The 22,009-nt window shown below is 47.1% G+C and overlaps 2 protein-coding genes across 2 annotated transcripts in view; both read right to left on the reverse strand.

The window, feature by feature from the left end:
* The window catches only part of ZKSCAN1 (zinc finger with KRAB and SCAN domains 1), a 55,297-nt gene extending 53,934 nt beyond the window's left edge, over positions 1–1,363 (reverse strand). The window contains exon 1 of the mRNA XM_088016681.1: positions 1,198–1,363. The gene's annotated coding sequence lies outside the window, so the exon portion shown is untranslated. The remainder of the gene's footprint in view (positions 1–1,197) is intronic.
* Positions 1,364–1,398: 35 nt separating this feature from the next.
* AZGP1 (alpha-2-glycoprotein 1, zinc-binding) overlaps positions 1,399–22,009 on the reverse strand; it is a 43,592-nt gene continuing 22,981 nt past the window's right edge. Inside the window, exons 3-5 of the mRNA XM_088017076.1 lie at positions 5,752–6,012; positions 3,497–3,772; positions 1,399–2,877 (exon numbers count right to left, since the gene is read on the reverse strand). Coding sequence (XP_087873202.1) covers positions 2,555–2,877; positions 3,497–3,772; positions 5,752–6,012 — 860 coding nt within the window. The 3' untranslated portion in view covers positions 1,399–2,554. The remainder of the gene's footprint in view (positions 2,878–3,496; positions 3,773–5,751; positions 6,013–22,009) is intronic.

Genomic DNA, 22,009 nt, shown 5'->3' on the forward strand with positions numbered 1-22,009 from the left:
GCAGCACTGGGCTCCCTGCTCAGAGGGGAGCCTGCTTCTCCCCCTCCCTCTGCCCCTGCTCTCGCTCTCTCTCAAATAAATAAATAAGATCTTAAAAAAAAAAATAAAACCTAAAGCAAATCCTACTGCCATCTTGGTTAGAACCTACCAGGTGTTGCCGTTTGCAGTAGAAATTCCTTCCCAAGGCAAACGATGCCTTGCACAATCTGACTGCTACCTGCCTTTTCAACATCCTCTCTTATGACCCTCCTCGTGTTCATGATACTCCAGCCCACTGGTCATTATTCTGCCTTTCAAATACCACAATTGTTCCTGCCCTGGGGACTCGGCATTTGCTATCCCCTCTGCCCCAAATGCTCTTCCCCCAGATATTCCCATCGTTGATTCCTTTCCTTTCACTTGGAAAGGAACGAAAAGGAGAATGGTCTGGGATGATGCTGAGATAGAGTGGACATTGGCTTCACTCAATGTCTTTCTGGAAATCTTCCCTGATATTTCTGAGACATCTCAGCATGGACGAGTATAAGTTGGAATTACTGATCATGGCAGTGGTCACGGGAGGAGGTAAGTTGTGGGCTGAACCTTGACAGAGGGTATTGTTTCAATAAGCAGAACTGGGGTAAACTCCATGCAGGAGGGGGCAGTACCCACTCGTTCTGCTTGGTCTTCAGTGTTTATTAGAGTACCAAGCAGAAAATACTCAGTATAATTCTTGAGTGAACACACCAATAGACGAGCAGAGGAAATAGAAAACTCTAAATCTGTTTGTCAAGTTCTAGTGACAAGCCAGGTTGGAAAAGCAGCATTCAACCAAACTGGAGAGGACCTTAACAGCAACTACCGTTAAGTCCCATACCCGTTGGCATATCCTGCCTAAATCCGAGCCCTCCATCCCTGCAGTCTAGTTGGTGAACTATCCCCAGAGGAATCTTCGAGAGAGACAAGATAGTACTAAGTGACTGAGGAATTGCCAAGGAGACAGTTTGTGGCAGCGAGGTCCTCCTGGGGTGGGGCATTCTCAGAGTGCACTTGAACTTGGTCCTGCCTGAAGGGGAATCTGCTGGTTCTCTGTTGGGCGGGCAGGAGGTGCTTGTGGAAGGACCCACGGTGTGGGTCCCTGGTGTGCCTGGTGACGCCCACAGCCCAGCCCCACCCTCAGTCATGTCCCTTGTCAGGCCCCTGTGGCCCTCCCCTCACCATCTCACGCCCAACTGGTCAGGAACAATCTTTCATCTCTTCTTGGCCAGCTGTTTTGGCCTTCACTTCCTCCTCTGAAATCTGAATCTCTCCAGGAAGTCTCTCTGGATGTCTGAGTGACTCTGTGTCCCTCTCCCCTTCCCCCACAGCTGGCCAGGACTGGGGTCTCCTGAGGTTCCCTCCCCCTGCCCACCCCCAACCCAACTCTCCTGCCGTGGTGGGGCGGGGTCTCACATTCCAGTCTGCCTTAGCCTGGCCTGTTCCTGTGGACTTTGGGTTTCCTTATTGATCTGAAATCCTTCTCCTGTCATGTGGTTTTCTTTATTTGTTCACGGCCATATTTTTCCATCTTGACTGTTTGGATTGTCTCTGCAGCCTCTACTGTTCAAACAGGACTTTTTTTTTTTTGTTTTTGGTTCTAGAGGAGAGGAATGTGGATTTCACATAGACTGAGGAAGCTATTTCTCAGCTTTGATTTCCAAACTGGGTCAAAGTATCAAAAATAACAAGTAGAACCTTCAAATTTAGGCTTTCAAGAAAGACTAAGGGTCAGCTCGGCATACTGAATGCGGGGGATGATTTCCTTAAGGAGCCCAGCTTGGAGGCTGGGGCTGGGAAGGGAAGGAAGTGTGCGTCTCGCAGATGGGCTTCATAGACAGGTCAGGGGTGAAGAGGTCTGTTCTGTCTTTTGGGGTTTTTAAACCTGTGGATGGTGGTGGGTGACTGGGTTAAAAAAAAAAAACAAACAAACTCAGGTGAATTTGGAGGGAGTCCAAGAACATCTGATTCCTGTTTTCCTGGGAGTGCGTCCTGGAGGGAGGAAGCCTCTCAGATGAGCTAGGGTCTGTGGAGGCTCCAAGACCAGAAGGTGGAGGGTGGCAGCTCACTGGGAGGAGGCAGGTCTGGGCAACTGAGGCACAGAAGAGGAGTGGGTTGTATTAAAGAGGTTCTATGACCTCACAACAGACAGGACATCCACAGTGGGCTCCTGAACAAGGCGCAGGGGACCAGATGGTCCACGCCACGCTACAGTGGACCCCCCAGGGCAGGATGCCCCGTAAACGTTGCTTTAAGTCGGTACCAAGAATTTCAGATGAATCGAAGGCTTGGAAGCACAGGATGAAGGGTAACATCTACTCCCATTTTTATATCTGTTTAAAAAAATACTTTTCTACATTGTGTGCTAGGCAAGGTGATTACTGTTGATTTGACTCACAGATTAGATTAATGGGGTTTTGCAAGACAATTGAGCCGTGAGTCAGCTCTGTGGCCGGCATTCTAGGCTTCTGTGTCCCTGAATCCACCACCTGACCCCTGGCCTCTAGAGCTCCTCTCTCCTGTCCCGCAGCGGGGTTGGCTACTGCGCCCGGGTGCCCTCCGAGCCTTCGGCCCTCGCTCCCGCCCACAGCACAGGGAGGGGCTGGGCCAGGCTGCTGTGCTTCACGCGGCAGGAGTAGGAGCTGGAGGCTCTGTCCTGCAGGGAAACTGACATCACCACCCAGGACTGGTAAGTGCTGTTTCCGCTGGGAACAACGTCTCCCCCCGACTCAGCCTCCTGTGTATCGTCCCCCTGAATCCAGTGCAGCTCAGTTTCTCGTGGGTAGAAGCCATCGGCTCGGCACTTGAGTGTCTGAGTTTCTCCTGGGGTCCGGTGGCTGGTGATGGACACGGAGGGGGGATCTGCGAAGGGACAGAGGGTGGACATCGAGGGTCTGCTCTCGATGGCTCCCGCTCACGTCCCTTCCCTCCCGCTCTCTGGGTATCAGTGATGAGCAGAACTCCAAGCCCTGTGTCTGCCTCCCCAGGGAACCTTTGCGAAGATCAGGCAAGGCTGGGGGTTCCCAGGAGCCTCCTCGTTGGATCGTGGAATGACCGCAACAGCCCTCGGGCTCCCGTCCCTCCACCGTGCATTGACATCTGATGGCAAGAAATTGTGACTACCCCCCCATACATTTTTCTGTTTTTTCCCAAACTTCTGAGTGAGCTTTGGGGCTCCCTCCTCCCCCAGTCTCAGCTCCGTGCCTTAATTATGCCGTGGCTCTATCCATCAGACCCATGACTGCTCTGTCCCACAGGACCCTCGTTCTCATTGTTTCCCAAACCAAAGTCCCGGCTTGTGACAACCAAGCTCTGACAGGCAGGCATTTTCCACACCTGCCTTCATTCACTGCCCAGCTGGGAGGCGTCATCCTAGAGACACCACCTGGGCCTGAGATGCTCCCCGGGCTCCCAGCCTGAGATCACCTTGGTCTTTCTCAGCTCAGCGCGGGGGGAGCAGGACCTAGGAAGCGGGGGGTACCTTGTCGGTCCAGGTAGGTCTTGCCGTATTGTAGGTACTTCCGCAGCATTGCTGGGCACTCCTCCTCCAGATAGGCCTTGGCCCGCAGCACGTAGACCTTTTCCGCCTCCCACTTCTGCTTGGTGTTCAGAGCTGCTGGGTCCTGGGGAACCCAGGCTGGGATTTCTTTGTTGAACTCGATGAAGTTCCTTCCATCGTAGGCGTACCTCCAGAATGCTCCACTGCTTTTGTTATTCCAGAGCTCACAGCCAAACACTCCCTGAAAGGTGTGAGCCCCTGCACCCTCCCCGGGCCCCCGGGGAAGTCAGTCAGCCTGGCATCGACTCTGTTTTAATAACTTTGACTCCTACACAGTTTGCAGAAACAACAGGAAGCGAGGTTTTGGAAATCTAAGCATGTGGTCCCTTTATATTGGCAAATGGGTTATGAGCCACACATACAGCAGAAGAGGGAAAGGTGCTTTGGTTTGGTGTTTTAGGCCCGTCTGAGCGGCGATGCATCCTTCCCGGCTGGGGAGGGTCAGGGAGTACAGACCATGCACCGTGCTCCCAGCTTCCTGCCCCCCACCCTCCGGCATCATCTCATCTAGTGAACTTCGAATACACTGGGAGTTCTTAGGAACCTGACAGAACCACACTGAAGCGCCATCTCCAAGTTAAATAGAAATTATTCGGAGTTTTATACACAGATTACCGAATCTCTCCTCTTTTTCTTGCTGTTCTAAGTGGAGCTGATGTTACCGCTTGAGTAAACATGATGTGATCACGGCTCCCCTCTTTTCTGGGCTCTAAGATCTTCATTACGAATCTATGAAGCCCCCTCTCAGCCCAGTGAGCAACAAGTCTTGGAAACTGGCCTCCTCTGGGAGGGGGACACAACTGGTGTGGACCCAATACTGATTAGTGCTGTGGGCCCAGGCTCTGATCTCAACCTCCCTGGGCTCAAACGGCAGATCTCTCTCCACACTGACCTGGCTTGAACTTGAGCGTTTACCCTCCCTGTGCTTTGGTCTTCTCAGCTTGGAAACAGCAACGGCCACAGTGCTGCTTTAGGGGGTTGCTGTGAGCGTTACCAGTGTTGATATCTGTGCCTGGCACATAGTAGGTGCTCAGGAAATGTTATTCTCACACCCTCCATTCCTCTCTTTACCCTCTTTACTCATAATTACTTGGTTCAGCATTTTTATTACAGCCAATCACATGTCTGCTGGTGTCCTTCCCGGGCACCCTCTCCTACTTCTGATGCACAGTGCGGGCCATTTTCCTTACCAGGGCTTCCCGTTCCTTATCCTTCAGATGTCTGTGTACCTCTGGCCTCCTATAGGAAGCTTTCAGATTCTGCGTAGCTTCTTAGGCATTTTTGTGCTCAGAAACCCATCTTTCGACACTCACCCTATGATGATTTAGCATCAACAGTTCACCAGCCTGTGACTGGCTGACTTGGGAGACAGGGTTGGGGGTGGAGGGGTGTGTGGGGGGGTCCCGGCTCCTCATCTTCCTCCTAACACAAGTCGAGATGAGCCCTCCCGAGTCTGCTCCTTATGGACAGGAGGGTCTTCAGGATTCCATGTAACTCTAACAGTGTGTGGCTTTGAATTCGGTCCCTACTGAGCTCCCAGTATGGGCCATGGTTTGTGTGAGGCATTTTCTCTCAATCATTCAACATATTTCATTTGAGCAGGTTATTTATTAGTGGCTGTCCCAGGTGATGGGATGATCGGGACCGACGATGTTCTAGCTTTCATGGAATTTGCATAGGTAAGTTTTGTGGAATCTTTTGGAGGTTCCAATTGCACAGATTCAGACCAGATAATTAAGAACATGTTCATTGTCAAACAGCTGGTGACTGGCCGGGCCACCATGTGAACCCAGGTCTGACGGACCCCAGGGTTAGCACACTCTTCCCAACATCCCTGGGCAGGGGAGCCTGATGCCTTCTAAAGTAGGATCAGCCTCAGACAGGTTGGGCTGTGCAGCTGAGAGGTGACGCATGCCTGGATGAGAGCTGACTCTGACATCACTTCCTGTCAGAGCGGAGGCCTAGGAGTGAGGATGGGACGGGATGGGGCAGGGGGAGAGCGGATGCGCTGTGGGGTGGGGGTGGGGGGTGCAGAGGGTCTGCGTATTTCTACCCTGCTCTCCGTTCCTCCTTCGGGACGGGGATTGCTTCCATCCTGCTGACCCCTCTCCACTCACCCCTGCAGGGCTGCCTCTTGAGCTAAGACCCTCCACTCCAGCAGTCCACAGTCCACTGACCTTCTGTATCCTTGTAATAGTCCATGATGTCCTTCAGGGTCACCATGAAGATGTCCTCCCTGGCCTTTTGAAGTTCACTCTCGTTCTCCCAATCCTCTATTCCTTCCATCTGGCTCCAGGGGTACGAGGGTATGGCTTTCCTATCTTCACTGTCATAGTGAAAGAAATCCTGGTCATTGAGGTAGGCTGTGGCCTGGAAGCTGGGGAAGCCGTCCCTGGGCTTGGACAGCCCGGTGTAGAAGAAGCTCAGAGAGTAAGGCCCTGAAAAAGAGAAGACTTTGAGGTGTGGGGTCCATGCAAGGGATGCCCAACGTGGGGCAGCAAAGGGCCAGGAAGGGGGCTGTGGCCAATGGGCCTTGTCCTCCCCAGCCCCCAGCCTCACCACTCTGGAGGCTCACTCAAGTGCAAAGGGCCCTACCTCTATCCTGGGTATGGTACTTCAGACACCATTCTGTGTCTTCACTTCATTGTTTCTTCTTGACACATAAGAAGGTAATATTTCTCAGCCTCCTTGTACGTATTTTGGGATCGTGCAGCTGAGTTCTGGGGATGTGAGTGGGAGTGATGTCTTTCTTCTGGTCTGAGGCCCTATGAACTGGTTTGTTCTGTCTTTCTTTTATTTATGTGATGACTGTGGAGACCTCAGGATGAAACCAGGAGTCCCAAGATGCAAATAGCCCAGATTCCTGAGTCATCCCAGGGAAGACAGGAACGTTGCCTTCTCTGTATTCACTTTACACAAGCAAGAAATAAACACTTGTTGGGTTAAGCCACTAAAAACTTTGTTACTGGAGCACAACTTAATCTAAGACATAGAATTTGAATGTGTAGGAAGAATTTACCAGAAAACTCAGGAGATGACCTAGAATGAATTGGCACAGGGTAAGGCCAGGATCTGGATCTCAGAATTCCCAGGGTTGCACCTTGCATTTTGGGGTAAGGCAGGGGCTTGGAGAGGAGGGACGTTTCCGGTAATTAATTCATGATATAACTCACATCGGGGTTAATAATACTGGAGGTCCTATGGATGATTCCTAGTTCAAGTACTGAAATTATCCTTGCTAATTAGTTTCTCAATGTGATTAACTTTAGACCTCGTGTAAAGCAGATTACCCTTCACAGTGGGTGGGCCTCATCCAATCAGTTGAAGGCCACAAGAAAGAAGCCCAGTCTCCCAAAGAAGAAGGAATTCTGCCTCCACACTGCCTTTGGACTCAAGATGACAACACTGACTCTTCTCCGGGTCTCCGGCCTGCAGATTTCAATTGTGCCATCCAGTTCCTTAAAATCAATCTTTTTTTTTTTAAGATTTTATTTATTTATTTGAGAGAGAGAGAGAACGAGAGATAGAAAGCACGAGAGGGAAGAGGGTCAGAGGGAGAAGCAGACTCCCTGCTGAGCAGGAAGCCCGATGCGGGACTCGATCCCGGGACTCCAGGATCATGACCTGAGCCGAAGGCAGTCGCTTAACCAACTGAGCCACCCAGGCGCCCTCAATCTCTTTTTCTGTATTTACATCCTGTTTGTTCTGTTTCTCTGGAGAACCCTGACTAATACAGATTTGGGTGTAGGATGTGATTAACATTTTAAAATAAAACATGCATCCTCATAGTTTTTAAATGCAACGAATTTCAGACATGCACAGTTTAGCTTACATTTCTTCCTGTAACTGGTGGCCAGGAAGCAGCCTCATTTTCCTGCCCTAGTGTGGACTCTGGTGCTTCCCAGATTCCAGCCGGTTTCTTTCCCCCTAACTTGCCCTCGGGGCTAATGGTTGCACTGTGGTCTGACTGTGGGGGGAGGGGACCATTTTCCTTCTACAACCGTCCAGTTAACCTGCCTTCACATCGGCCCCTTAGGGTTGTTACCTCTTTCTCCGAGAACCAGACAGATTCACCCAGCCACTGGAAGAAAGCAAGGGACAGAAAGTTCTACCTGTGTGGCTCCTGCTTTGTCCTGGCTGTGTGACCCCTGCCAGGTCACTTCACCTCTCTGATCTCAGTTTTGCTCATTTGTAAACTAAGGGTTTTAGCTTCTGATTGTTAAGGCCCTCGTTGAGCATGAGTCCAGAGGCTCCCTCAAGGCTTCTTGACGTTTGTGAGCTGAGTTAGGTGACAGCCTTGGACACTCACTCCCAGAGTATACCTGGGAATCCCAGCTGCATTAGAGGCCCTTCTCCAGCCCATCTGTCCCCCACAGCCACCCTGGCTTCCGCACTTACCAGCTTGGGTCTCCTGAGGGACTGCAGGACCCAGAAAGAGTAGCAAGGATAGCAGGACAGACACCACTGTGCCCATTTTGCCTGACCGGAAGATTCTGGACTGCCCTGGTTCATGGAGCTCAGAGCAGACTACTTGGAAATAAAGCCAGGTGTAGTTCTGGGAATGGTTGGGCTGTGAGCCCAGCCTGGGAAAGGTGACTCCACAGCCACTGAGCACGCAGGACAGGCTCCTCCCCTGACAGTGACAGAGAAGGATGCACAAGCCACCCCGGGCAGGGGTTGCACTCAGCCAGCTCACAGATGGTGTGCAGACTGAGAGCCAAGACGGGCTGGGACTGTAATATCCCCCTGGTGACAGAACGCCAGGGCACAAGGGAGGAGGGAAGGGGGAGTGTTAAGTGGCAGATGCCTGGGGTGTGTGTTGCCTTTCCAGTCTATCACCCTAGGCTCACTGCGGGGTGGGGGGCGGTTGGGGTGTTGTCAGACCACCTCTGGAAAAGCTCTGCACATGGCCAGAGCCTGGGCTTGGGCAGACCCCAGCTAGGGTGGGACCCTCTCTCTCTCTCTCTCACCCAGCACACTGGAGTTCTGCATGGAGGACATTCACATCTCTGCCTCCCTCCCTCCCTTTCTTTCTTTTTTTTTTTAAGATTTATTTATTTATTTGAGAGCGAGCGCGTGCACACTTACGTGAGTGGGGGAGGGGCAGAGGGAGAGGAAGGAGCCGGACATGGGGCTCGATCGCACGACCCTGACATCACGACCTGAGCTGAAACCATGAGTTGGACGCTCAACCGACGGAGCCACCCAGGCGCCCCTGCCTCCCTGCACCCCTTCCTATGCTTGGGGAATCCAGGCCTTTCCACCCTGGAGTCAGAAGTAGCCCGATTCCCCTTTTGGCAACCTCCTTGCAACGGAACAGATGTGCACGGCTTGGGCTCAGTCAAGCAGACGCCGGTGCCCTGGACGCTGAGGCAGGTGTCGTGAAGCACAGAAGGCGGCAAAGCGGGCGGCCCTTTCTGGGGAACTCAGCGGCGGCTGTAACCGCCATGTCCTGGGAGCAGCGGGGCTGCAAGCTGTGGGGGTGCCCCGCGTCCAGTGAGGTGGTGCCATTGGTCCCTACTGTTGCCAGCGGTGTGTGTTTACAGGACTTGTTCAGTGGTGTGATGTTTTCCCCTGTGTTTCTCCTACCTAATTCTGAGCCGGGGTTTTCCAGTCTCTCCATTGATTCCGAGGGCTAACTGATAAATCTGTTTATTTTCTGCTTCAAGTCAGAATTAGATTCTGTTTCAGCAACTGAAGATTCTGACTGATAATGAAATTGGGACAGGGAAATGGAGGGAGGGTAACCAGGCTTGATCACAGGGCCAGACTGGGGCTGAATGCAGAGACGATACACGTTTTGGGAACTTTCTTGCAGGCTGTGGTTTTACTCTGTGGAGGGTTAAACACCTGACTGAGTTATTTCTTGTGGTCCGCCAGAATGAAATGCTCATTGAAGGCAAAATTTTAGGTCCTAAGCAGCTGCTACCATAGGACAGTATGAAGGGCTTAAGGAAATCAGGGACCCAAGTCTGGGAAGGTGGAGTCCAGAAGTGTTGGAGAGCGTAAAGAAAAAGAGTGTAAATGCAGAAGCAGGAATTACTGACTTCAAGCACAGCCTGAAAAATCAGGCAATTTCTGTGACAGTGTGGAAAGAATCTTTTGTCTTTTGCAATTGCCAGGATGAAACAGATGAAAACCTAATACTGATTAATGATTAGAACCTAACAACAGAAAATTAGGTTGTGTAACCTAATTATGAAAACCTAAGAAATCTAATAACCAAGTGTGGTCAGGACTTTCCTGCCAATCTCCTATGATGGATGCCAACAAGGAATTATTGGAGAAGGAACTCAAATCTGGAATGGTGTCAGGAAAAAGGCAGCATGGGACATATTGTGGTCGAACAGGACATGGAACAGAGAAAGAAATGCCAGTTTCTTTATATACATATGTTTATATATATATATATGTATATAATATATGTGTATATATAAAATATATATATATATTTTTTTAATTTTATTTTTAGGGGCCTGGGTGGCTCAGTCAGGTCAGTGTCTGGCTCTTGGTCTCCGCTCAGGTCTTGATCTTGGGGTTGTGAGTTCAAGCCCCATGTTGGGCTCCATGCTGGGCGTGGAGACTACTTAAAAAAACTTAATTTTAAGTAATCTCTACACCCAACACGGGGCTTGAACTCACAACCCCAAAATCAAGAGTTGCATGCTCCATTGACTGAGCCAGCCAGGTGCCCCAGAAATGCCTATTTCTGTTGGCAGATAAAGGACAAATTTTGTAAAGACAGGGATGGTATCTTCATATTCATTTTTCTGTGCCTAGTGCTTAGTCCAGTGCTTGGCAGAGAGACGACAATAAAATAACACATAAATACATCAACGGACACATGAGCAAAGACAAAAAGAGATGGCGCCAGACCTACGTGAGGGTCATTAAGGCCAATTTGGTGGAAACTGGGTTCATGAAGATTGAGGGGATGGGCAGGTGGGATGATAAATTTAAAAGGGAGGTTGGAATCAGGTTCTGAAGGGCTCCAATCCTACGAGTATCCAGTATCATCCAACGAATGAGGCACATCCCCCTCGTGCATCTTGTCCCTCACAGCCTGTGGTCTCTGCATACCCCATCCCTCTTGGTCAGTGGTTCTTGGCCTTTTGCGCCGTTGCCTCCCTTGCTGGTTATCCTCAAGATAATTTTTGTTTTTTTAATTTTAAAATTTATTTATTTTCTTTTTCAAGGTAATTTTTTCTTGTTTTAAGTAGGCTCCACACCCAGCATGGAGTCCAACACAGGACTTGAACTCAAGACCCTGAGATCAAGACCTGAGCTGAAATCAAGAGTCAGACGCTTAACTGACTGAGCCACCCAGGCTCCCCTCAAGATAATATCTGATGCATAAAATAAAATACAGAGGATACAGAGGAAGCCAATTACATGGAAACACAGGTTTTCCCATGTACCCTTGGGGCTGATGGGCTGTTTGCAGAGTGGTCCCCCAATATAGAGCAACATGCAATTCCAAAGTGACTGGGAATTGCCAAGAAGGAGACAGTTTATAGCAATGAGGTCCTCCTGGGGTGGGGCATTCTCACAGCGCACTTGAACTTGGTCCTGCCTGAAGGAGAATCTGCTGCTGGTTCTCTGTTGGGCGGGCAGGAGGTGCTCGTGGAAGGATCCACATTTGGTCCTCTGGGCCCCCTATCCTCCCTGGTGTGCCCGGTGACGCCCACAGCCCAGCCCCACCCTCAGTCATGTCCCTTGTCAGGCCCCTGTGGCCCTCCCCTCACCATCTCACGCCCAACTGGTCAGGAACAATCTTTCATCTCTTCTTGGCCAGCTGTTTTGGCCTTCACTTCCTCCTCTGAAATCTGAATCTCTCCAGGAAGTCTCTCTGGATGTCTGAGTGACTCTGTGTCCCTCTCCCCTTCCCCCACAGCTGGCCAGGACTGGGGTCTCCTGAGGTTCCCTTCCCCTGCCCACCCCCAACCCAACTCTCCTGCCGTGGTGGGGCGGGGTCTCACATTCCAGTCTGCCTTAGCCTGGCCTGTTCCTGTGGACTTTGGGTTTCCTTATTGATCTGAAATTCTTCTTCTGTCACATGGTTTTTCAAATTTGTTCAAGGGGCCCGAAGTTTCTTTGAAATATCACTGGCTGAATTATTTCCTTCTGAGTTATTTGGGTTTTCTTCCATGACCAAGTGTCAAAGACAGTATTTTCACATATTGTGCACCCAATTCGGCATGAGAAAAACTACAAATGAGAGAGAGAAGCAAAGGTCCATGCCCAGAGAAACTGGCTCACCCAGGCCAGTTTCTCCCTAGGAAGCTCAAGATAAGGAAAGAATCTGAACTTAGGCACCTTCCTTGAGGCTCAGGAGTGAGCCGGCAATGTCCCTCCCTGTTCTTATCTTCGTCCTGAACCCAGAGCTTTTGAGGATTATTTTTAGTGGGTTAAGTAGGATTCTGAGGAATACCATTCCATACTTCTAAGCCCTCTTTCTCTTCTACTGGGTCTTCAACCTGCCATGTCTCCTCTTCTCAAGGTTCCTTGGCTCTTCTCTTGCTCATTGCTGGTGAGTAGAACATAGGAAGCACTGAACACTTAGTCCAGGTAGTAGGTGATCCCTCTGAGCATGTCAGGGCACTCCTCCTCCAGGCAGGCCTCAGCCACTTCATTGGGATGTTCTCTGATTCCTACTTCTTTTTTTTTTTTTAAGATTTTATTTATTTATTCATGAGAGACAGAGAGAGAGAGGGAGAAGCAGAGGAAGAAGCAGGCTCCCAAGGAGCAGGGAGCCCGATGTGGGACTCGATCCCAGGACCCTGGGATCATGACCTGAGCCGAAGGCAGACGCTTAACCATCTGAGCCACCCAGGTGCCCTGATTCCTACTTCTGATTGGTGTCCATGGCTACAGGGTCCAAGAGCACTCAGGCTGGGATTTCTTTGTTGAATTTGATGAATCTGTCCATTGTGGTAGGCATATCTCCAGAACACCACCCTGCTTTTTTCCTTTGTTTTTACTCTAGCGCTCTCAACCCAACATTCGCCAGAAGGTGCAAGACCCTGAATGTAGGGCCCCCACACACAGCCAGCTAGTCTGGCCTCATTTCCTGCTTTGTTCACGGCATCGTTTCCATCTCTGTTGTGTTTTTAAAAATTTTTTTATTATTGATTTTATCCTATAAAGCCATAAAAGCAGTTGAGGGTTCAGTCAATTTTTTTGTTTAAAATAAATTTCCAGGGGCGCCTGGATGGTTCAGTCAGTTGAGCATCCAACTCTTGGTTTCGGCTCAGATCATGATCTCAGGGTCGTGAGATTGAGTCCTGCGCTGGGCTCTGCGCTTTAGCTCAGAGTTTGATTCAGATTCTCTCTCTCACCCTCCCTCTCTCTCTTGAATAAGTAAATAAATATATTTTAAAAAAGTAATAAAATAAAATAAATTTCCAGGGGCGCCTGGCTGGCTCAGTCAGTACAGCATGTGACTCCTGATCTCAGGGTTGTATGTTTGAGCCCCACACTGGGTGTAGAGATGACTTAGAAATAAAGTCTTTTTTTTTTTTTAAAGATTTTATTTATTTATTTGAGAGAGAGAGAGAACGAGAGATAGAGAGCACGAGAGGGAAGAAGGTCCGAGGGAGAAGCAGACTCCCCGCTGAGCAGGAAGCCCGATGTGGGACTCGATCCCGGGACTCCAGGATCATGACCTGAGCCGAAGGCAGTCGCTTAACCAACTGAGCCACCCAGGCGCCCAGAAATAAAGTCTTTAAAAAGATTTTTTCCACACTGTTACTTCCAGTTACAGGATCTTTCTGCAGTTCCTCCCTTTTTCCCTTAACCATTTCCAGTGAGACAGGAAGTTTGTTTGTTTGTTTCTTTCTTTTTCTCTTTCTTTTCCTTCCTTCTTTCCTTCCTTCCTTCCTTCCTTTTTCTTCCTTTTTAGAAAGGGAGGGGGAGGAGCAGAAGGAGAGGGAGAGAGAGAATCTTAAGCCGACTCTATGCCCAGTGCAGACCCTAACATGAGGATGGATCTCACAACCCTGAGATTGTGACCTGAGCCAAAATCAAGAGTTGGACACTTAATAAGCTGACTGAGTTACCCTGGTGCCCCAAGATAAGTATTTTTTCAATGCCTAATTTATGAAAAGTAGTATGGTTTCCAAAATATTTTTTCTTTATTTTTTATGCAGTGATTTGCTTAAACTTTAGCTGGTTATTTTGTAGATGTTTACCTCCATGTCTCTGAATAAAATGCTTTCTTGATATTTCAGTGTTAGGCATTATATAGATATCCTGGAAGAGAGGATTTATTTTCTTCCTTTTGCCAGCCTCCATCACACACTTCCATCTCCCATCACCCATCCTCCTAATATAAATATTATATACGAGGGGCACCTGGGTGGCTCAGTTGGTTGAGTAACTGCCTTTGGCTCAGGTCATGATCCTGGAGTCCCGGGATCGAGTCCCACATCGGGCTTCCTGCTCAGCGGGGAGTCTGCTTCTCCCTCTGACCCTCTTCCCTCTCGTGCTTTCTATCTTTCATTCTCTCTCTCTCTCAAATAAATAAATAAAATCTTTAAAAAAATAAATAGTATATACGAGAACTTAGGTCGGATCTATTTTCATTGTTTCCATTATTATGACTATGTAATAACTTTACAGCTCTGCTATGCAGTCACCTATAATTACTTTACTTTTCCACACAACCTTTTGTTTCCAATGGAGCTAAATTCGTTACCTATGTTCTTATTCAATGGCAAACTCCTCACAAATCATATTAATCTTGTCTCAACCCATGCAGAGAGTCTCCAAAGATCAGTGTGTTAGCACCTTTTGGATTCAGTCCTGCCTCACCAGTAGGAGCAATCGTCTTGTGAGTTGCAGAGCTCACATGGACAACTGGTTAACCCAGCACAGAGGTAGGGGAGTGGTCAGGGGTGCTGCTGGGCAGGGCAATCTGCCATGGGCCTTGAGCTTCTTGAGCTTCCTGCATGTTCTTACTGGGCATGGCAAGAATGCCAAGCCTTATGTGATCTTTACCTGGGCCATTTCTCAGGATAGTGTTTGCAGTGAGCAACCTTAAGAGATGACATTTGGAAAAAGATCAGACTCATGACTGCTCACTAGAAAAACATGCATTCCTCAAGGTCAGCGTTCCTTGACTGTACCACAAGCCTCCTGCCTATAGAGCATCTACTTGGATCCTTTAGAGTTACTGTCTGGGATTTAGGGGCACGGGGTAACCCTGGCCAGCATGATGCCCATGCTTCTTGCTGTGCCATGACCAACAGTCCTTTGTCTGTGTCCCAGAGCTCTCCTGTCTTCTGCCAGCGTCCACGAAACAGTAACAGGTTAACTTACGGGCTCAAGTAGGGTTAAATTCCAAACTCTGACAAGCAACTGCCTCAGGGGATGGTCCCATGCCCCCCCATCTGCATTTGGATCCCCACTGGCAGAGGGGATTTTGTGTGCCAAGGTGATCAACCCACCTGTGTGCTCCAGTCTTGGTGGAGGGGGGTTGAGCACGGAAGGCCCCTCTTGCACTGATATGCTGGCACAGTTTTGGGAAAGCCAGTCTACCACTGCAGGGCAAACAGGATGATCCAGCCCTCACTGCTGGCCTCCTGGACCTGTGGCGGACCCGTACACCTAATGCCCTCACTTCGGTAAGGTCCAAGCCAGACATTTCCCCTTGGATGGGTGTTTCTTGAGTCTTAGAGTTAATATCCCATTTGCCACAAGAGGGAGCTTATCCGTGGGCTGGGAGAGAGAAATCAGATCTGCAGACACTCCTGAGTCAGTTGAACAGAATTTATTTCCTTGGATATCTTGTGAATATTGAGGGAACCAGACGCAACAACGTCTGTAGGTATTCCAAAACCAAATAAAAATTATTTTTGATCTTTATATTATTTGCAATTTTTCTTTCCATTCAACTTAAGAATTCGACTGTCCAGTTGTGGGTTGTAGAGTGATTATGTCTGCTCCTTTATTCTTTTACTATCCCCCCTAAATTCCAGAGGTCCTCATCACCCCTACCCATTTTCAATAATGCTCCATAATTCTATCCTCCCTGAACAGCCACTCTCTGGGGTCAATATAATCCCTACCTAGGGCTGTCTCTCCGCTCCTTCTGATTATTCAGAAGTAACTCCTAATATGGTGAAAGTTTCGGTTAATGACCCAGGTTTCACAGACAGCAGGTATAGGTTTGACCCCCAACTCCATCACTACCTGCTAAATTTGTGACCTTCAGCAAATTACTTAATTCCTCTGTGCTTCAATTTCCTCATTGCTAAAATGGATATTATAGTAATAGCTTTATCACAGAGGTGTTTTTTGATGAGAATTAAATAAGATCACAGGTGCCTGGTGCAGAGTACTTGCTTGATAAATGCCATCTATTATAATCACCTAGTGTCCCCAACTTCCTCTCTTTATCCATCACCTCTGTGTTACTAATGACTTCTGAACTCAACTTTTCTGTTCCAGGCAACGTCCTTCCCAGTCCTCTGTGCCTTAATCATTCCTACTTAGGAGCCATGGTCCAGGCTCTTTTCCTGATTCGTCCTCCTGGAGATTCTCTGCAGCTTTTGGGGCATTTTGTTCTCTAATCCCACTCTTTGCCCCTAATTTTGTGCCTTCGTATCAACAACTTATGGGGTCTGAGGAACTGGCCCCTTGTCTTGCTTTGCATCTTGCAGTCTGTATGATGCACAGAAATTATGTATTCTGAGTCTGTTTCCTCTTGAGTAAAATGGCCTGGAGGATCCTTAGGGTCCCATCCCATGTGGCTGTAACAGTCAATGGAAAGGAATTGATTAAGGGAAAACTCCAAATGGACTATGAACTCTGGACCGTGTTTACTGAGAAAGTTCTAAATGCTGAGCAATGTCCTTGGCAATGGGGGAACAGGGTGGATCAAGAGACACGCCATCCCTTGGCCACGTGCACCTTACATAGGCTAGTCTTTAAAATTGGAATTCTCACAATAACCATGAGAGGAGTTGTTGATGCAAAGTAGCCCAGATGATTAAGTCACTTGATTAAGCCACTGTGAAATATCTAGTGACTAGCAGAGCCACCACATGAACCCTGGTCGGAATGACCCCAAAGTCAGCTCATTTTCTACCCACTAACCCTGGGCAGGGGTGAGTCTGATGCTTTCTAAAGTGGGATCAGCCTCAGATGGGTAAGGGTGTGGCCAGATGTAGCTGGATAAGCGCTGACTCTGACACCACTTCCCGTGTGAGAGCTGAGGCCTGGAAGTGAGGATGGGAATACAATAGGGAAGGAGGAAAGGAGATGCATTGTGGGGTGGGGGGTGCAGAGTGTCTGCATGTTTCTACTTGTGTCTCTTGTCGATCATCGGGGCTCTGATATTTCCTTCCTGCTAACTCCTGTTTTCATGCCTACTAGGATTGCCCCTTGAGCTTGTGAAAAGAGCATAGCACTCAGTCTACCAGCATTCTCTGTCCTTGGAATAGGCCATGATGTCTTTCAAAGATGTCCCTTCTGGTCTTATGAACTTGGCTTTCCTCCCATCCTCCATCCCCACTACCTGGCTCTAGGGCCCCAGGGGCTTGCTGCCTTTATAATCATGGATAAAGTTCTGATTGTTGGGGGGCGGGCAGGGACCTAAAACCTGGGGAAGACTTCACTAGATCTGGAATATCTTGTGTAAAGAAAGTCACAGTGTAAAGGACCTGTCAAAGTGGAGAGGACACTGAGGTATGGGTCAACTGTGAGTCCCACTGTGGGGCAGCAGCAGGTCAAGAAGGAAAAACTTCGTCTTTGCGATCAACAGCTGCTCATGGGCTCTGGTCTCCAGGCTTTCCTTCCTGTCAGGCTCCCAGCACTGCATGCTTGCATGGGCAAGAGCTTGCCTCTATATGGTACAAAGTGCAGGAAGGAGAATTTTCTAGAAATGCTGCTAATGAGCCAGATGGGATCAGCATAGAATAAAAACCAGGATGCTGCCTCTATGTCACGAGTTCTTTGAGTATACTTGCTGCTAAGTTGAATTCTTGCCATACTGGTGAGAAATGCATTTGTTGACTATTTGTAAATGTTATAGATTTTTAATCTTAGGAAATTATTAGTTTATATTTTTGTTTCCTCCAGATTTTCATGTGATGACAGGCGCCGGACTGGCTTAGCTCTCTTTTCTCCAGGTCAGGCAGTATCCCAGGTGCGGTCCTGCTGTATTCAATTCTCTGGGCAGATGTTTTCCTTCTGTTCTGATGCTTTCCATCTGCTGACCCCTCCTCAACCCTTGTCCCTAGTGATCTCTCACTCTCCTCAAAACCAGATAGATACATCCAGCTGTGGAAAAGGAGGGAGGGAGAGAAGAAAGGTTTCTCCTCCCATCATAGTGGATACAGAGATGCCAGGCCTCCACACGTCTTTCTACTCCTTACCCTTGGGTGATCCCTGCACACTGCTGCTCCAGGTCGTGACACATTCCATCAACATACAGCTGTGGGAGGATGCTTGTCTCATTTGGTGGGAAGAGGAGAGACAAAGAGGGCACTGTTTGCCAGAACAAAGGAGTGGGATGAGCGCTCTCTCTACCCGCAGGGGCTTCTTTCCTGGCACCAATCCTCAGAAACTTATTGTGAAAGAGAAGCTTGTCTGGGTGCTTTAGGGTCTTGTCAGAAGCTTAGAAATAACTAGGCAAAAGCCCCCTCTCTCCAACCCCCGGCACGTAACCTAGCCTCCTCCCCTGATACCCACACTGACCCGGGCACTGAGGACATCTATAAATGGAGCCATTGAGGAATCTGGAGACATTCATCCAACTTTGAAAAGTGTCCCTATTCCCCGGGCTCTGTGCACCTCCCCACTTTCCACCCCCACTTCAGACATTTAGACAAGGACTTTGGTCACTCTGGCTGGACCATCTGCATAGCCCTGAATGTGGGGTCATAGCTCTTGGTTTCCAAGGAGATGATCACATGCCGTGAGCAAAGATGTGCTAAAGGCACCGAACTCAATGGCTCCTCCTTGAGAAGCGGTTTGGCAGAGGGGGGAAAAGTCAGACCCTAGAGCCACCCTTAGTTCCCATCCTGCCTCTTCCAGAGCAGAAGTAAATGAAATAGAGACCAGAAACACAATAGAAAAGATCAATGAAACTAAGAGCCGTTTTTTTTGTTGTTGTTGTTTTTTTCTGAAAAGCTAAACCAAATTAACAACCTTTAGCTAGGCTTACAAAGAAAAAAAGAGAGGACTCAAATAAAATTATGAATGAAAGAGGAGATATTATAACTGATACCACAAAAATACAAAGGAGCATAAGAGACTATTATGAACAATTGTACATCAACAAGCTGGACAACCTAGGAGAAATGCATAAATTCCTAGAAACATAAAACCTACCAAATCTGAATCATGAATAGAAAATCTGAACAGACCAATGGTAAGTAAGGAGATTGAATTAGTGACCAAAAAACCCCCAGTAATAAAGTCTAGGACCAGATGGCTTCACGGGTGAATTCTACCAAAAATGAAAAAAATTAATGCCAGTCCTTCTCAACCTCTTCCAAAAAATAGAAAAGGAGGAAATACTTCCAAACTCATTTGACAAGGTTAGCATTAGCTTGATACCAAAACCAGATAAGGATATTACAAGAAAAGAAACTATAGACCAACATCCCTAATGAATATAAACGCAAAAATTCTCAACAAAATACTAGCAAACCAAATTCAACAGCAAATTAAAAGGATTATACACCATGACCAAATGGGATTTATCCCTGGGATGCAAGGTTGGTGCAACATATACAAACTAATAAATGCGATACAATTGCATTAATAGAATGGAAGACAAAAATCATATGATCATCTTGGGAGCCTGGGTGGCTCAGTTGGTTAAGCGACTGCCTTTGGCTCAGGCCATGATCCTGGAGTCCCGGGATCGAGTCCCACATCGGGCTCCCTGCTGAGCAGGGAGTCTGCTTCACCCTCTGACCCTCTTCCCTCTCGTGCTCTCTATCTCTCATTCTCTCTCTCTCAAATAAATAAATAAAATCTTTAAAAAAATCATATGATCATCTTAATAGATACAGAAAAAACATTAGACAAAATTCAAGGTCCTTGCATGACAAAAACTCTCAACAAATTGGGTATAGAAGTAACACATCTCAACATAATAAAGGCCATACATGATAAACTCTTGGCTAACATCATACTCAACAGTGATAGGGTTGAATGCTTTCCCTCTAAGACTGGAAACAAGAAAAAGATGCCCATATCACCACTCCTATTCAGCACAGTAGTGGAAATCCTAGTCAGAGAAATTAGGCAAGAAAAAGAAATAAAAGGCATCCAAATGGAAAGGTAGAAGTAAAACTGTTTCTATTTGCTGATGACATGATCCTGTGTATAGAAAAGCCTAAAGACTTCACAAAAAACCTGTGAGAACTAATCAACAAGTTCAGTAAAGTTGCAGGATACAAAATCAACATACAAAAATTAGTTGTGTTTCTATATACTAACAATGAACTAGATGAAAAAGAAATAAACAATTCCATTTATAACAGCATGAAAAACAATAAGATAATTATGAATAAATTTAACCAAGGAACTGAAAGATCTATATATAAAAAACTGTGAGACTTCGATAAATGAAACTGAAAACATGAATAACTGGAAATATACCCCATGTTCATGGATTGGGAGAGTTAATATTGTTAAAATGTCCATGCTACCCAAAACCATCTATAGATTCAATGTAATCCCTATCAAAATTCTAACAGCATTTTTCATAGAAATAGAAAAAGCAAAGCTACGATTTGTATGGAACCACAGAAGACCCCCAAACAGCCAAAGCAATCTTGAGAAAGAACAGAGCTTGAGGCCTCACACTTCCTGATTTCAAGCCATATTATAATGTTTATAGTAATCAAAAGAATATAGAACTGGCATTAAAAACAGACACATTGATCAATGGAACAGAATCAAGAGTCCAGAAATAAAACCATGCATATACCACCAACTAATATCTGACAAGAAAAACCAAGCATACTCAATGAGGAAAGGATAGTCTCTTTAATAAATGGTGTTGGAAAAACTGAATATGCACTTGCAAAAGAATGAAACTGGACCTCTATCTTACTACACTGCCCTTAAAAATTAACTGAAAATGAATTAAGGACCTAAACATAAGACCTGAAACTATAGAACTCCCAGGAGAAAATATAGGGAAAAATCTCCTTGACCTTTATCTTGGCAATGATTTTTTGTTTTTGTTTTTGTTTTTTTTTAAAGATTTTATTTATTTATTTGAGAGAGAGAGAGCACGAGAGGGAAGAGGGTCAGAGGGAGAAGCAGACTCCCCGCTGAGCAGGGAGCCCGATGTGGGACTCAATCCCGGGACTCCGGGATCATGACCTGAGCCGAAGGCAGTCGCTTAACCAACTGAGCCACCCAGGCGCCGGCAATGATTTTTTGGATGTGACACCAAAAGCACAAGCAACAAAAGCAAAATAAGTGGGGAACATCAAAGTAAAAGGGTTCTGCACAGCAAAAGAAACAATCCGCAAAATGAAAATGTAACCTATGGAATGGGAGAAAATATTTGCAAACTCTATCTAATAATGGGTTAATATCCAAAATATATAAGCAACTCATATAACTTACTAGCAAAAATAGCCCCCAAACAATCCAATTTAAAAATGTGCAGAGGGAGGCACCTGGCTGGCTCAGTCAGAAGAGTGTGCGACTCTTGATCTCAGGGTTATGAGTTAAAGCCTATGTTGGGTGTAGAGATTACTAAAAAAAAAAATAAACTTTACAACGTGCAGAGGACTTGAATAGACTTTTTTTTCCAGAGAAGATATACAAATGGCCAACAAATATACCAAAAGGTGCTCAACATTACTAATCATCAGGGAAATGCTCATAAAAACCACAGTGAAATATCACCTCACACCTGTTAGGATGGCTGTTATGAAAAAGACAAGTGATAATAAATGTTGGTTTGGATGCAGAGAAAGAGAACCCTGGTGCACTGTTGGGAATTTAAATTGGTACAGCCACTATGGAAAAGAGTATGGTGGTTTCTCAAAAAAATGAAAAACAGAAGTACATTATTATTTAGCAATTCCACATCGGGTATATATCCAAAGCAAATGAAATCAGGATTTCAAAGAGATATCTAAACTCCCATGTTCACTGCAGCATTATTTACAATAGCCACAGCGTGGAAACAACTTAAATGTCCATCTATGGTGGAACGAATAAAGAAGATGTGACACACACACACACACACACACACACACACACACACAAACACACACTGAAATATTACTCAGCCATAAAAAGGAAGGACATCCTGCTGTTTGTGATGACATGGATGGACTTTGAGAGCATTATGCTAAGTGAAATGAGCCAGACAGAAAAAGACAAATATTGCATGCTTTCACATATATGTGGAATCTAAAAACATTGAACTCATAGAAACAGAGAGTAGAATGG

Source organism: Eumetopias jubatus, unplaced genomic scaffold (assembly GCF_037043125.1).
Source record: "Eumetopias jubatus isolate StellerSeaLion01/CBP00866 unplaced genomic scaffold, mEumJub1_p1.0 scaffold_12, whole genome shotgun sequence".
NCBI classification, from domain to species: domain Eukaryota; kingdom Metazoa; phylum Chordata; class Mammalia; order Carnivora; family Otariidae; genus Eumetopias; species Eumetopias jubatus.